Below are 15,117 nucleotides of genomic sequence, written 5' to 3'. Positions count from 1 at the left end.
CTTTTTTAAGCCCTATCTCAGCTGTCCCAACTCCTCTCCCCTCCCCCCAAAGGAGGCATTTTGTCCTATTTGCTCTTGCTCACTTGGCAAGAGCAAATAGGACAAATGACCACTTTGGTCAAAAAAGTTGGGTGTGGTGTAGAGGGGGCAAGCGGAGATGGGGTTGGGTAGGGGAAAGCAGAATTCCAGCATGTGGACCCCCTACAGGGTTCCAGCGACTGGGCAACAGCCTGGCACAGGGTGGGGGCAGGGTTCCAGCAACTGGCAACAGCAAGGGTGGGGTCTTGTTTCTTCTTTGAAAGATATGGTCACCCTATCTTTTGGGAAAAGAGGAACCTATACAGGAGGATGGGCTCCACCTAAACCAAAACAGAATCAGACTGCTGGCATGTAAATTTAAAAAGATTGTAAAGAAATTTTTAAACTTAAGGCTGGGGGAAAGCCGACAAGTGTGGAGGACCACATGGTTTGGACAGAGACATCCCTTAGGGAAGGATTTATTTCTGGGGATTCTCTATATCCTAATAAAAAGGAGAGGATAGAAGGTGACAAAGTACAGGTAGGAAAACAGAAAAGAGCATAAACTCTGGCAAGTTAAGTGTAAAAGTATAATTGGGCATGTCATAAATATAAAGGGAAGGGTAAACCCCTTTGAAATCCCTCCTGGCCAGGGGAAAGCTCCTCTCACCTGTAAAGGGTTAAGAAGCTAAAGGTAACCTCGCTGGCACCTGACCAAAATGACCAATGAGGAGACAAGATACTTTCAAAAGCTGGGAGGAGGGAGAGAAACAAAGGGTCCGTGTCTGTCTGTATGCTGCTCTTGCCAGGGACAGAACAGGAATGGAGTCTTAGAACTTTTAGTAAGTAATCTAGCTAGGTATGTGTTAGATTATGATTTCTTTAAATGGCTGAGAAAAGAATTGTGCTGAATAGAATAACTATTTCTGTCTGTGTATCTGTTTTGTAACTTAAGATTTTGCCTAGAGGGGTTCTCTATGTTTTTGAATCTAATTACCCTGTAAGATATCTACCATCCTGATTTTACAGGGGGAATTTCTTTATTTCTATTTACTTCTATTTTTTTATTAAAAGTCTTCTTGTAAAAAACTGAATGCTTTTTCATTGTTCTCAGATCCAAGGGTTTGGGTCTGTGGTCACCTATGCAAATTGGTGAGGCTTTTTATCCAACATTTCCCAGGAAAGGGGGGGTGCAAGTGTTGGGAGGATTGTTCATTGTTCTTAAGATCCAAGGGTCTGGGTCTGTAGTCACGTAGGCAAATTGGTGAGGCTTTTTACCAAACCTTGTCCAGGAAGTGGGGTGCAGGGTTTTGGGAAGTATTTTGGGGGGAAAGACGCATCCAAACAACTCTTCCCCAGTAACCAGTATTAGTTTGGTGGTGGTAGCGGCCAGTCCAAGGACAACGGGGGGGAATATTTTGTACCTTGGGGAAGTTTTGACCTAAGCTGGTAAAGATAAGCTTAGGAGGTTTTTCATGCAGGTCCCCACATCTGTACCCTAGAGTTCAGAGTGGGGGAGGAACCTTGACAGGGCAGGCCAAAAAAAGAGCAACTAGCAAAAGACACAAACTAACAGCAATTTGTTTAAGTACTTCAGATGCAGGAGGCCTGCCAAAAAAAGTCAGTAGCGCCACTGGATGATTGAGGTGCTAAAGGAGCACTCAAGGAAGACAAGGTTGTTGCAGAAAAGCTAAATGAAATCTCTGCATCAGCTTTTATTGCAGAGGACATGAGGGAGATTCCCACACCTGAGTTATTCTTTTTAGGTGACAAATCTGAGGAGCTGTCCCAGACTGATGAATCCATAGAGGAGGTTTTGCAACAAATTGATAAATTAAACAGTAATAAGTCTCCAAGACCAGATGGCATTCACCCAAGAGTTCTGAAGGAACTCAAATATGAAACTGCAGAACTACTAACTGTGATACATAACCTATCATTTAAATCAGATTCTGTACTAAATGACTCGAGGATAGCTAATGTAATGCCAACTTTTTAAAAAAGGTCCAGAGGCGATCTTGGCAATTACAGACTGGGTAAGTCTAACTTCTGAACCAGATAGTGTTTGAAACTGTAGTAAAGAACAGAATTAACAGACACCTAGATGAACATGATTTGTTGGAGAAGAGTCCACACAGCTTTTGTAAAAGGAAGTCATGCTTCACCAACCTAGTAGAATTATTGGGGGTGGGGGGAACAAACATGTGGACAATGGTGATTGAGTAGATATAGTGTACTTGAACTTTGAGAGAGCTTTTGACAAGATCCCTCACCTAAGATTCTTAAGCAAAGTAAGTTGTCATAGGATAAGAGGCAAGGTCCTCTCATGGATCAGTAGCTGGTTAAAAGACAGGAAGTGAAGGGCAGGAATAAACAGTCAGTTTTCAAAATGCACAGACATAAATAGCAGGGAGATCTGTACTGGGACCAGTGCTGTTCAACATTTGTAAATGATCTGGAAAAAGGGGTAGCAGTGAGGTGGCAAAGTTTGCAGGGAATACAAAACTACTCAAGATAGTGAAGTCCAAAGCAGACTGCGAATAGGTACAAAGGAATGACAAAGGGTGCCTGGGCACCAAAACGGCAGATGAAATTCACTGTTGATAAATGCAAAGCAATGCACATTGGAAAACATAATCCCAGCTATACATACAAAAGGATAGGCTAAATTAGCTGCTACCACGCAAGAAAGAGATCTTGGCATCTTATGGATAGTACTCGAAAACATCTGCTGAATGGGCAGTGGCAACCGCCACTTATGAACATTTTCCCTACCACTTGGTAACAGCAACATAGCTGCTACATAAGAGTAACAGTTGTGACATCACATCCAAGGATGGAGATGGGGGGGGGGGCATTTAGAGGCATTGGCGCCAGCGCGCCCCCCCCCAAATAAACAAAACTTCATCTTTCCACTACCCTTCCGATCCTGGACCTTCAGCACAGCTCCAGGGCACACAGTCCCATCCACTTGCCCTGCCTGACAAAGCCTGCATAGAGAAAGCAGATGGGGCTGAGCTCAGGGGCTGGAGTCAACAGGGGGGGTCTGTTCAACAGGGAGCCAGTACTCACAGGGTGCATCTTTCCACTTCCCTCCTGACCCTGGCTCTTCAGTGCAGCTTCAGGGGCACAGCCCTGTCCACTTACCCTGCCTGACAGAGCCTGCGTAGACAGCATGTGTAGGGGACATTTGTCGGGGGGGGGGGGAAGGTGAGTTGGGGTCAGGGGAGCAGAAGAAGCGCAGCTGGAAGGTCTCCTCCTTCCTCAGCATCTGGCTTGCAAGAGGTTGGGGGAGCATCAGGGACCCCCGTGCACTGAGCTATCCCCTCTATCTTGGATGCTGGTGGCAGGGTGTGGGTGTGCTGTTTCGCAGTGGCGGATTGGGGGATCCCCCTCTCCAGGGCACTGATCTATCCCCTTCCCCTCCCATGTCCGGTGTCAGTGTAAGGAGCCAGCCCCTCCCACACCCACAGACTGTGCATGGTGCCCTCCCCAGCCATACATCCCTCATCAGGGTAGAACATGAAGTCCGCGGCAGCCGAGCTCACTCATCCATTTTGTTACTGGGGGCTCCCCTGCCAAACCCAGGGTTCCTCTGCCAGACATGGTGTTCCCCACTCCACCCTCCCCGTGCCCCAAAAAAAGTGGCTGCCCCTCCCCTTCCAAAACATCCTTTACTTTTCATAGGCCTTTGGTCAGATGACACTCCCCATAACAGCAACACATGCTTAGGAGCAACATAAAAAAAGGGCACCAATATGTTGCTACTAATGAGTGTTTAATGTAAACTGAAAATATCATAATGTCACTACATAAATCTGTGGTATGCCAACACCTTGAATACTGCATGCAGTGCTGGTCACCCCCACACAAAAAGATAGATTAGAATAGGAAAAGGTAGAGAGAATGGCAACAAAAATGATTAGGGGTATGGAACAGCTTCATCTGAGGAGAGATTATAAAGACTGGGACTGTTCAGCTTGGACAAGAGGCAACTAAAGAGGAGGATATGATAGAGGTATCATAACAATAAAATTATGAATGGTGTGGAGAAACTGAATAAGGAAATGCTATTATTCCCTTCACAAAACACAAGAACCAGGGGTCACCCAATGAAATTAATAGGCAGCAGTTTTTTTTTTTTTAAAAAAAAGGAAGTAAAGCTTCACACAATGCACAATCAACCTGTGGAACTCATTGCCAGGGGATGGTGTGGAGGCCAAAAGTATAACTGGGTTCAAAAAAGAATAAGGCTATGTCTACACTACTGTGGTAAGTCGACATAAATAACGTAGCTGGAGTTGATGTACCTTAGGTCAAGTTACCGCAGGGTCTACACCGTGGGGGGTCAACAGGAGAAACTCTCCCATCGACTCACCTTACTCTTCTCATCGGGGCAGAGTACAGGGGTCGACTGGACAGTGATCTGCTGTCGATTTGGCAGGTCTTCACGAGACCCCCTAAATCGACCGCTGGTGGGTTGATCTCAGAGAGTGGAGCCGGGCTGTAGTGTAGATGTAGCCTTAGAGACATTCATGGAGCCTGTTAGCCCAGATGATCAAGGACAGAACCCCATGCTCTGGGTGTCCCTAAGCCTGTGGCTGCCAGAGGCTGGGACTGAGCGGCAGGGGAGGGATCACTTGGTGATTGCCCTGTTCTCTTCATTCCCTCTGGGGCACCTGGCCCTGGCCTCTGTCAGAAGCCAGGATGCTGGACTCGATGGATCATTGGTGGATCACAGAGCGGCCGTTCTTATGGGCCACCCCCTGGGATCAGGCTGGAGCCAGGGGTGCTGAGAGCGCGCCCCCCCCCCCCACTGGCCTGCCCCCTGAGATCAGGTGGAGCGATGCATGCTGGGAGCTTCCCCCCCGCCACCCTGTCGGAGCGGGCAGAGCAATGGATGCTGGGAGCGATCGGTCTCCCTCCCCTTCCCCAGCCCGTGACGAAGGTGTTGCTGCAGCCGAGGTCGCCCCCGCGCCCAGCTGGCTTCGCCCTTGGCGAGTCCCTGCAGGCCCGCCCCGTCCCTCCGCCGCGGGGCGCCAGGCCCCGCGCTACCTGGGCTCCTCCTGCTGCCGCTCTCCATCCTCACTCCCATGCTCCTGGCCCGGCCCCAGGCTCCTCTCCCTGAGCCCCGGCCCGGCCCCCGCGCGGCCGGCCCGGCCCGGCCCGGCCCCCTTCTCTCGGCTCGCGAGTAGCGGCGGCCCCTCCCCCCAGCCGGGGCGGGGCCGCTCTGGCCGCATGCGGGGTTGCTATGACCACGGACCCGGTCGCGTCGCCGGGAGTATTACGTCCCGAGGCCCGGCAGCCCCGGGGCGGGGGCGGGGGGTGGCGAAGGGAGAGGAGAGGGGGATGGAGAAGGCAGGGGAGGGGAGATGGAGCAGGGAGAGGAGAGGGCAGGGGAAAGGGGGATGGAGAAGGGAGGGGAGGGGAGAAGAGAGGGCAGGGGGAGGGGGGATGGAGAAGGTGCAGCCGGCCCAGACATGACCATGGAGGGGAGATGGCAGGAAGAGGGAGATGGAGAAGGCAAGGGAGAGGAGATGGAGCAGGGAGAGGAGAGGGCAGGGGGAGGGGGGATGGAGAAGGGAGGGGAGAGGAGAGGGCAGGGGGAGGGGGGATGGAGAAGGGAGGGGAGAGGAGAGGGCAGGGGGAGGGGGGATGGAGAAGGTGCAGGCCGGCCCAGACATGACCATGGAGGGGGCTAGTAGCTGGTACAACACCCTGTTGTCTTCCCCACCAAAGTCCCATCTGGCCCTGTTTGGGGCTGCCTGACCCATCTCTGGGCTGTAGCTAGGAGCCACAATAGGCTGTGGCAGTGGGTAATTTAGTAGCCAGTGGCCCTATCCAAAGGGTGTATAGCTCTGTGTGCACTTGGGGGGAGGGGGAGGGGGAGAGGGCTCTTGGCCCTGGGCTGTGTTGCTTCTTTTCAGAGTCATTCCTAGAGCAATAACATTAACACATGAAGGACCACCTCCCACCATGGTAGTAGAAGTATTATTTAGCATGTTTATTATAGTAGTGACTGAGAACAAACCAAGATGGGGCCCCACTGGGCTAAAACACTGCTGGTAGAAGGTGCCACTTTGATGGTCCTGGGTACTGACATCCAGTAGACACAGCTCAGGTGCAGTGCAGGCAGTGGCAGTGCAGGCTGCACCCACGCTGCTATTCCAGGGAGCCTCAGCCCTTATCAGGAGCATCATCCTCTAGGGCGGGGGTTCTCAAACTGGGGGTCGGGACCCCTCAGGGGGTCACGAGGTTATTACATGAGGGATCACAAGCTGTCAGCCTCCACCCCAAACCCTGCTTTGCCTCCAGCATTCATAATGGTGTTTTAATATATAAACTAGTATTTTTAATTTATAAGGGGGATCACACTCAGAGATTTGCTATGTGAAAGGGGTCACAGTACAATAGTTTGAGAAACACTGCTCCAGGGAACGAATAGGTAACTGAATCTTCAGACTCTGAAGGCCCTGTTCTTGCAGTGTCCAACTACCAGCAAAGCCTGACTTCAATGAGGGATGAGGATGCACAACACTATGCTCTAGTTCAGAGGTCCCCAAACTGTGGGGTGTGTGGAGAAATGTCCAGGGGGCCCTCCACAGGGAAAGGGGGAGGGAGCATCTCCCCAGCTCTGCTCCCGTTCCACCGCCAGCTGTGTCCCCTGCTCCCAGCCCTGTGCCTGACCCTGTCCCCAGCCTCGGCACAGAGCTGCACCTGGCCCGGCTGCTGACCCCCACCCCAGTCCAGCTGTGGCTCCACTCCCGCCAAGGCTGATATCTGCATATGCTATTTAACTTTCAACCCACCCAGAGGAGCGACCAGTTGAGCTAGTTATGAATTTACAGATATGAGCTGTAAACCACTGGTTTACTAGCTAATAATACTGGCAGATGTTTACACATGTGCCAAGGACGTAAGGATCGATTGAAATTCTAGTCCCATAAGTAAGATGTAACCCACAGGGCATTATTCACTAACTGATCCCCCATTTGTAGAGGGTCATGAAGTTACTCTGAAAAAATCAGGACTATTTAGAGTGATTAATGCTATAATAACTGTGAGTTTTGCTTCTTCCCTACCTTCATGTGTTTCATTAAAATCATTCACTTCTGAGCATAAGATGTCAAAGAGACATGGAAGATAAAGGAATATTCATTACAATGTGATCATTTTGTCTGCAAGTAATTCCTTCCCATCATCCAAAAAGATAAATTTGATTATGGGTAAAATATATGGTTTGCTGCCTTTCCTGGCATCCATGGAGAAGTGTTTGAATAAACCTGGAACTTCAAACTTATTACAAAGGAGTAAGTTCAAACTTATTACAAAAACAATGAAATAGTATTTACATGGGCTCTGTTCTTACTCCTAACTCAGACAAAACTCCCATTAACGTATAGGGACATGGAAATTGCCATGCTGGATTGGACCAATGGTCTTATCTAGTCCAATATTCTATCTGACAGTTGCCAGCATTAAATACTAGAGAGGAAGGAAGAGAACTGCAAAATAATTTGCCTTTAGGCAAAGTTTCTTCCTAACCTCCATTGGTTAGTGGTTAGCTTATGCCTTGAAATATTAATATTTATATCCCATTCAACATTTTTAGCTCCTCTATTTTAACACTGGATATTCTTATTAGCTATATAAACAGCCGATCCTTTTTGGAAACTTGATATCTTGTAGCAATGCATTCTCCAGTCTAATTGTGTATTGTGTAAAAAAATTATTTCCTTTGGAAATTATTTTAAATTTGCTGGGAGAAAGTAGAAGAGAAGGGGTACACCTTGGGACCCTTTTGGTCCTGGGATTGTCAGTCAGTCAGTCTGTCTGTCTATCTAGGTTTTCCTAAAGTGCCTCTCATCATGGTATCTAAGCACATGTATGAATCATGATGTTACAAGTACCCTGTTTTTTGCCATGGCCAGATCCTCCCTTGAGGTTTGGGGAAGTTCCTTTATGTGCACAGAGCATCAGTTTTGTTTTACATGTTACGTTTCTTCTGGCTGTGAGAGCAGCAATCCTCTTGGTTCCTCATTACCCACCCTGAACCTACAGGAGCTCTTACACAGTGGAAAAAGTGAAATGAATGCTCAATTACATGTTAAATGGTAAGTGGGATTTTCAAAGGAGCCAAATAGAGTTAAGTGCCCAAATCCCATTGAATTTTAATGGAATTTGGGTGCCTAACTGTGTTAGGCTACTTTGAAAATCCTAGTCTAAACCCTCAAATGATGGAAACAAAGATTGTATTAATATGATTTTATTTCCTGTTATCTAAAATAAAATACTACAGTTATCTTAAGTAAGATATTTACTGCTACAGAACATCAAAATAAATTGTCATAAAACACAACCTTACTTATATGCTTAAGCTAGAACTTGATGCAGATAATACAGAAGATACTTCCTTCTCTTGTGCTTTCTCTCTCTTAACTAGTTTGATATTTTCTGAATGATTCCTTCATCCAGAAAAAACCCCCTAAGTTCCCAGCAGTGTAACTGTCAGACAGTAACCAGGCTAATCAGCCTAGCACAAATGATCCTTCCCTTACACCGTCTCTCTTTCTGAACCTCTCAATTCTCTCCACCACCTAGTGGGTAAAGTCTGAGAATTAAAAAAGCCAACTCTAATTGTGAGCGCCAAAAATTTCAGGAGTATCACAGCTGTTCCCTGATACTAGGCAACCTGTCCCTATCACTTAAAGAATGTAGCTATTTCTATTGTTTTTCTGCTCATCAGCTGCCACGTTACATTAAAGATGCCCTGGGTCTGAAATTCTTGCCCTCCTATGCCAACACACTTCAGAGCTTCCTGCATTTCTCACCAGTTTCACTTGTGCTGAGATGGCCTCATTGCTGCTGTTAAAGTACCTCACACTCCCTTTGCCTCTTGTAAATCTTTTTCCTGTTGGCTTTAAGGGTGGCACATTCTTACCTGCTGGAATATCTCCAGAAGTATAAACAATGGGCTTAAACATATAACAGTGCACAAATGCACCAGGATGTGCCTACATTTATTGACCAAAAACAAGGCTGAAAGAGGGCTGGATCAGTCAGAGTGGCTCATCTAAACAAGAGAAATAGCTCTCTCACTACAAAGGGAGCTGTGATGCAAATGAGTCTGCAATATTTTCCCCTAATTGACAAACAGGAAGCACAGCATTGAATACCCAGGCACCTTTCCCCAGTAGTGGTTTTTTCCACTCTTTTCAGGACACAGTGCAACAGGTCATGGTGCCATATTGCACTGGGAACATGTTGCAAGTTTCATGGTTGCTGGGCTAGCTGCATCTCTGTCCCCTTTATGGTCTTTGTCTGAGCGCACCCCCTCAGGTGGCAGACCTTGTGCCTTTACCTTTCCTGGGGTGGAATTTTGCAATTATTTTATTCATAGACTGGACCCAGGGCTACAACACCCTGTGTATCATGTGGACTTACCCAGCAAGTCTGACTGAGATTGGACACCTGTGGTTCTTCTCTTCAGTAGTCCGTGATCAGTGGTAAATCTGCGATCAAGCAGCCTTCTTAAAACCCAGACATTATTTATTTCCACAGTTGAAACAAAGCCTTTAGAGAAAAATTATTTTAAAACCACAGTCTATGCATGTCTATCTTACCTAAGGGTTATGTCTACACTGCCCACATTACAGCGTGGCTGCGGCAGTCCTGTGACGTGGGTAGTGTAGTCACGCTTTATCGCCAGGGGATAGCTCTCCTCGTGATAAAAAAAAAAACAACCCCGAACGATCAGTGGTAGCTTTATTGCTGGGAGTGTGGCTCTCGGTGATAAAGCGCTGTCTATACTGGCACCTTTCAGTGCTATAACTTTTGTTGCTTGGGGGGGGGTATGTTTTTTCACACCCCTGAATGACTAAAGTTTTGGTCCTGAAAGTGGCAGTGTAGACACAGCCTAAGGCTTACAATCCCCTGATGGTAACGTAGGCAGGCCTAACTTCTCCGGGCGACCCAAGTGGGATGTCATGTATCTCAGTCTGCCTTCCCCCAAAAACTCCTCTCCCTCTTGACAGAGAGACCCTTTTAAAATTGCCAAAAATGTTTTGTTCTTCTGCATTCTGAGTGTTGGCTGTTCTGGAAATAAATCTCATGGGTTTATTTGGGTTTTTATTCTGATTGCTAATCTCTAGGTTTGGCAACAGTGTCCTTTGCCAATCAGGGATCACTCCCACATCAGACTTCCCTGTGTTACCACACTGGATCCATCACTAGTTCCTCAGCAGGCTGATGCGGTCATGGAGCAATCCCTAACTGGTAAACTCAGACCATTAACCTTGCAGTTGACTCTGATACTACTGTCTAGTAAGAAAAACATTCCTCTGATCCGGCAGAGGAAGCAATAGTTTTATAAGTGCATTTAAGCAGTCTGTCCAAATCCTAGGAGTTTGCTGATACCTACTAATGACATTCCATTGTTAGGCAATGGATATCTCTCATGTCGCTGCTCTGAGGGGAAGAGAAGGGACTGGGACTAAAATACTTTATTAGTGTCTTTATTCTTTCTGTAAGGTGATATGACCATCTATTGTGCCGTAGGCAAATGCTTAGTACTAATAATTAATAATCAGGAATATTAATATACATTAAGACTACTATTTTATATGTTAAGTGTGATGCAGTATGATTGAAGATGACCATTTATATCATTGTTGCCCCTACTATTGCACAGTTGCATTCAATTTGATACAAACTGTATCATGTAAGGTGTCAATGGAAAAGTTACAATCCATCAAGTATGATTATCCTGGTTAAAAGTTCACCTACCACAGCTGGATGCACCCATGCAACAGAAGTCAGGGATGCTTTGTGGCCCTACGTTATGGACTTTCATGATCCAATGGAAGAGGGGGAATAGTACTCTTATGAATGTGCTTGTGGGGGATAAGGAAGGGGTTCATTGATTGTGGGGATTTCAGTGCTCAGGAAGGGCTTGATTGCCGGGCAATGTACTTATGAATGATGTGACAACTTTTGAAATGGTGGTGGTGATGGCAGTTGATTCACAGTATGGACTGAGGTAAGGTAGTGATTGAAGTAGATAACTGTAGTGAGAAATATTGTTTACATACTAATTCCTAATTGTCCCTGATCATGTGTTCACCTTTATTTTAAATACACATTGTGATGCGATACAGTGATAGCAATAAATTTTCTTGATGAAATAAGTGTTCTAATGCATGTTTATCAATACAAGTATAATATTCAGTTGTTGCCTGGCAGGCCAGCTGCCATTACCACACCACAACATTAGTAACAGAATCTTAAAGATACAAATAAACAAAATAACCTAACCCCACTCTGCCAGAAAAAAAACCCAAGTGAACAAGTGAAAACAGGTAACCTATGTACAAGATAGAACCCCCTACTGTTCCATGGCCCCTGGCCCCCTGTTCTTTCTCTTCTTTTCCCGTTTGCCACATTTGGTGCCCAGGGAGGTGGGGTGGAGCAATCCACAGGGGCAGGGGTCAATATGGTGGGCTGCATGGGGCAAGGTTGCTCTGCCCAGCTGCTCATTGGGCCCCATTGCATGGATCACGCACCCCTGGAGTTTTCCAAGCTGTTTCTGGACTGCATCATAGGGTACCGTGGAGGGGCACTGGCCGTGACTGATGCAGCAGAAGCTGTTACTCTTGCTGCCATTAGTGATATTAGCCATTCAAACAGTTCTTTCTGCTGAGCTCCCTTAGCTGCCATTCCTGTTCCAGGAACTGCAAAGTACATGCCTGCTCCTGCATTGAAACCCTGCCCTCAAGCTGTGCAGCCAGCCTCAGCCTTTCCTTATGCCTGTGTCTAGCCATAAGTCCCTCTGTCTGGACCTGCTTGTTTGCCCTGTCCAGAAGTTCAGGGAAACGCTTCCTCTTGGAATGGTCCAGGATGGTACATTGGCCCAGGCGTGGAGGTACTGCAGCCAATAGAGGTTAAGGGGCCTGGAGCAGGACAAGACATAGAGGGTTATTGTGTCACATTGCTCAGTGCAGAAGCACAGAAACAATCCTTGTGGAATTTCAAGGATATAAAATGTTACTTTTCCAAACTGAACTTCAATATATTGTGAGAGGGCTGCTTCAGACCACAGAAGCTCACTGGACACAGTCTGGTTAATTGCAGTGAAAGAAGTGCAGAGGCAATGGTAAATTTTAAAAAAATTCAAAGCTGGTTTTTGCTTTCTAAAAATTCCAGAACTACTTGTGTTTGCAGGGAAGGGGGTGGGAAGGAGGAGGAGTTGCTATCAGGGCTGTGCTACAAGAAGCTTTTTCTATCATTTCAGGCCTTTCACATGTTGCAGGACATAACTGTTCCTGTGGTGCCCAATTGGCAAAGGGAGATTTTATTCCAAGCTGCTGGTGGGAAACCTGCAATGTATGCAGCTGAAGTATTCAAATATATCAAGAGACTGAATAGCACATCTGTGAGTGGAGTGGGCTGGTCAGCTACTGAAGTGGCCCTGGAAAATACTTCCTTCCCCGAAATGGGACTATGTATCTGAAGTTCCTGCTCCAGGAAAAGTTTGCAGCTATCAACACTCAGGATTGGGTCAGAATTTGAGGGAATCAACAAGCTGCTACATAAGCATCTATATGGCTTTGCCTGTTTTGGCTGCATGCAAACACACAGAACTCCACAGCCATCCTCCTTATCCCCCAACCTCTCTCCCCACCACATTTCTGGACAAAATTTCAAAGCCCAGTTGAATTTTGCACAAATTATTTTGTCACCTATGGACTACCTTTAACAGAAATGGACTAGATTTGTAATTTGAAAATATTTCCACCTCCCCCCATTGTTCACTGTTTCCAGGCACCTAGATACATTGTTGAGTGGTTACAGAGCGGCATACTTACAGGCATGGCAACATAAGGTTATTATTTTAAAGAAACTGGAATGCCCTATCAAAAAGAATCTGTGCCTTCTCCAATAAAAAGTCACTTTCAAGGCCTGTTTGCAGTTTGCATTTCCCACTCACCATTGTGTTCTCCCTTCTGTCTGTCTGTGTGTGTCTGTGTGTGGGGGGGAAGTGGATCCAAGGCACTGGAGGCATACAGTCTGCCATTAGTGGCTATATGCTGCTAGCTGGGGCTTCTAATAACTTTTGCATTGGTTCATATAACAGCAATCCCACCCATTCCTATATTAATGAAAATTAAAATGGAGCCAGAAATTTACACAGCTCAGGGACAGCTTCTGTCCCTTCCATGTCTGCTGCAGGCTCCGCAGTGGGCTCATCAATCTGCTCCTCTAAATACAACCCCACGATATGCTGCTGCTTCTGCTCCAAACCCTCCTTAGGGACTGGATTCAGCAACAGAGTCACCCAGTCAAACTCACCATAAAATGGGGTTATGGACTGTGGGTATCACAGGCAAGGGGAGGCTGTGCCTCCCCAAACAGCCTAGGGTGACCTTGCCCCCAGGCCAGCATGTCTCCTGCTGGGACTTGAGGCCACTGGGGTGGCTGGTGCTGGGCTATGCTGCCTGTCTGGTACTCCAGGGCTAGCTGCCCCAGTACCAGGACTGGGGGCTGCCCAGAGTCCCAGGGCTGGGGCCGCAGCAACCACGCAGCGCAGCCGTCCAAGCACTGGGGCTGGGGCCATGGCGACCATACTGCCTGGCCGCCCAAGCTCCAGAGCTGGGGATGCAGTGACCGCACCACCTGGCTGCCTGAGCAGGGGGACGGGGGGGGAGGGAAATGTGTGTGGCTATGCTCTCCAGGGGCTAAGGGTGTTGAGGATGCGGTGCACTGGGGCTTGGGCCTCGCCCCTGCCCCTGGCTGTCCAGTGCTGGGGCTGAGAGGCTGAGGTGGGGGTGCTTTGGGCTCCTGTGTGGGGGGGTGCCAGCAGGGGAGAGGCAGGGCCAGGGATTAGCCTCCCCAGGCGGCCAGGTCACCAGCTGCCCATGAATAGGACATTATGTCGGGAACTTGCCCAAGGTGCGGTTCTGGTCCATGGTTTTCCAATACTCTGTCTTGAGCCACTTAATCTGCTCCCTGCACTCACTGGTCTGGTACATTGCAACATTGCCAGGTCCTTTGCTATATGTTGGTATGCAAGGTCATTCTTTTTCCACATCATCTGTCACTAGTTGCCTTTTATTAAATTCCATTGTTTTCTGGCCCCACACCAGAGATTCACCAAAATATGGCTGCGCTCTGTGACCCCGAAGCAGTGCACTTTGCAAAAGGCTGCTTCTGTTGAGTCTCTGTTGCAAACACAGAAGGCTCTCGGACGGTGTGTTTGCTGCTCAGTGTTCAGAAAACGATGGAAGTATTAAACACTGACTCACCAAAGGCTGGCTGCTTCCCTGGAATCAACTGGAGATTCTTGGGATAGAGAGGACAAAGGAAGTGGTCTACTTTTGGGGGACACTCAGGACCCGAGTTGCAGCGGCTGCATGTATGCAGCAAAGCAATAGGGCTCAGGCCCTGGCTCCCAGCTTGACTTGAGCTCAAACTCTCCAAAGACACAGGATATTAGGACCCTAGGTCCAAGCCTGAGTCTGATAGATGTATGTAGACAGAAGCAGGATTTGGACTCAAGCCTGAGTCTGAGACAAGGCTTACACTGCAGTACAGATATACCCTTAAGGTTCTGTTCTCAGTTCCGCCACTGACTTTTGTGAACTTGAGCAAGACATGTGCAGGCAAGTTTTCAAAAATGTTCACTGATCTAACCTATGTCACTTTCAGGTGCCGAAAACTCAGACACCCAAAGTCAGTGCACAATTTGGATATTTTGGCCTTAAGCTCTCTGTGCTTAATTCCTCATCAGAAAAAATGGGAATAATACTTAGCACTTATCTGTAGGCCTTACAATCTACAGATCTCAAAGTATTTTAACAAAGGTGGCTAAGCATTGGGTCAAATCTGTCCCCCATGTAACACCACTGAAGTCAATGGGATAAAAGAAGCTGATTATTAATATTATTATTAACTAATAGTTGTGGATTGTAAAAGGACATAAAGCAGCCTCCCCCACCCCCAGTTTGAAAGTATCTTCTTTCCCCATTGGTCAGGTGCCAACCAGGTTATTTGAGCTTCTTAACCACTTCAAGTAAGGAGGAATTCTAAGCTGTATGGTTATGA

The 15,117-nt window shown here is 47.4% G+C and overlaps 1 protein-coding gene across 5 annotated transcripts in view; it reads right to left on the bottom strand.

Annotated features, from left to right (window-relative positions):
* The window catches only part of SPATA7 (spermatogenesis associated 7), a 77,309-nt gene extending 72,098 nt beyond the window's left edge, over window positions 1–5,211 (bottom strand). For 3 of the 5 annotated variants that reach the window (XM_073349366.1, XM_073349368.1, XM_073349367.1), the window contains exon 1: window positions 5,074–5,211. In XM_073349366.1, coding sequence (XP_073205467.1) covers window positions 5,074–5,113 — 40 coding nt within the window. In that variant the 5' untranslated portion in view covers window positions 5,114–5,211. Of the gene's footprint in view, window positions 1–4,328; window positions 4,541–5,073 lie in introns of those variants that run through there. The other 2 variants (XM_073349369.1, XM_073349370.1) reach the window with 2 other exon arrangements.
* Between the last annotated feature and the right edge of the window lie 9,906 nt (window positions 5,212–15,117).

This window comes from Lepidochelys kempii, chromosome 6, assembly GCF_965140265.1.
Source record: "Lepidochelys kempii isolate rLepKem1 chromosome 6, rLepKem1.hap2, whole genome shotgun sequence".
In the NCBI taxonomy this organism is placed as follows: domain Eukaryota; kingdom Metazoa; phylum Chordata; order Testudines; family Cheloniidae; genus Lepidochelys; species Lepidochelys kempii.
The sequence above is the reverse complement of the archived record's forward strand: the minus strand, read 5'-3'. Positions and strand labels throughout refer to the sequence as shown.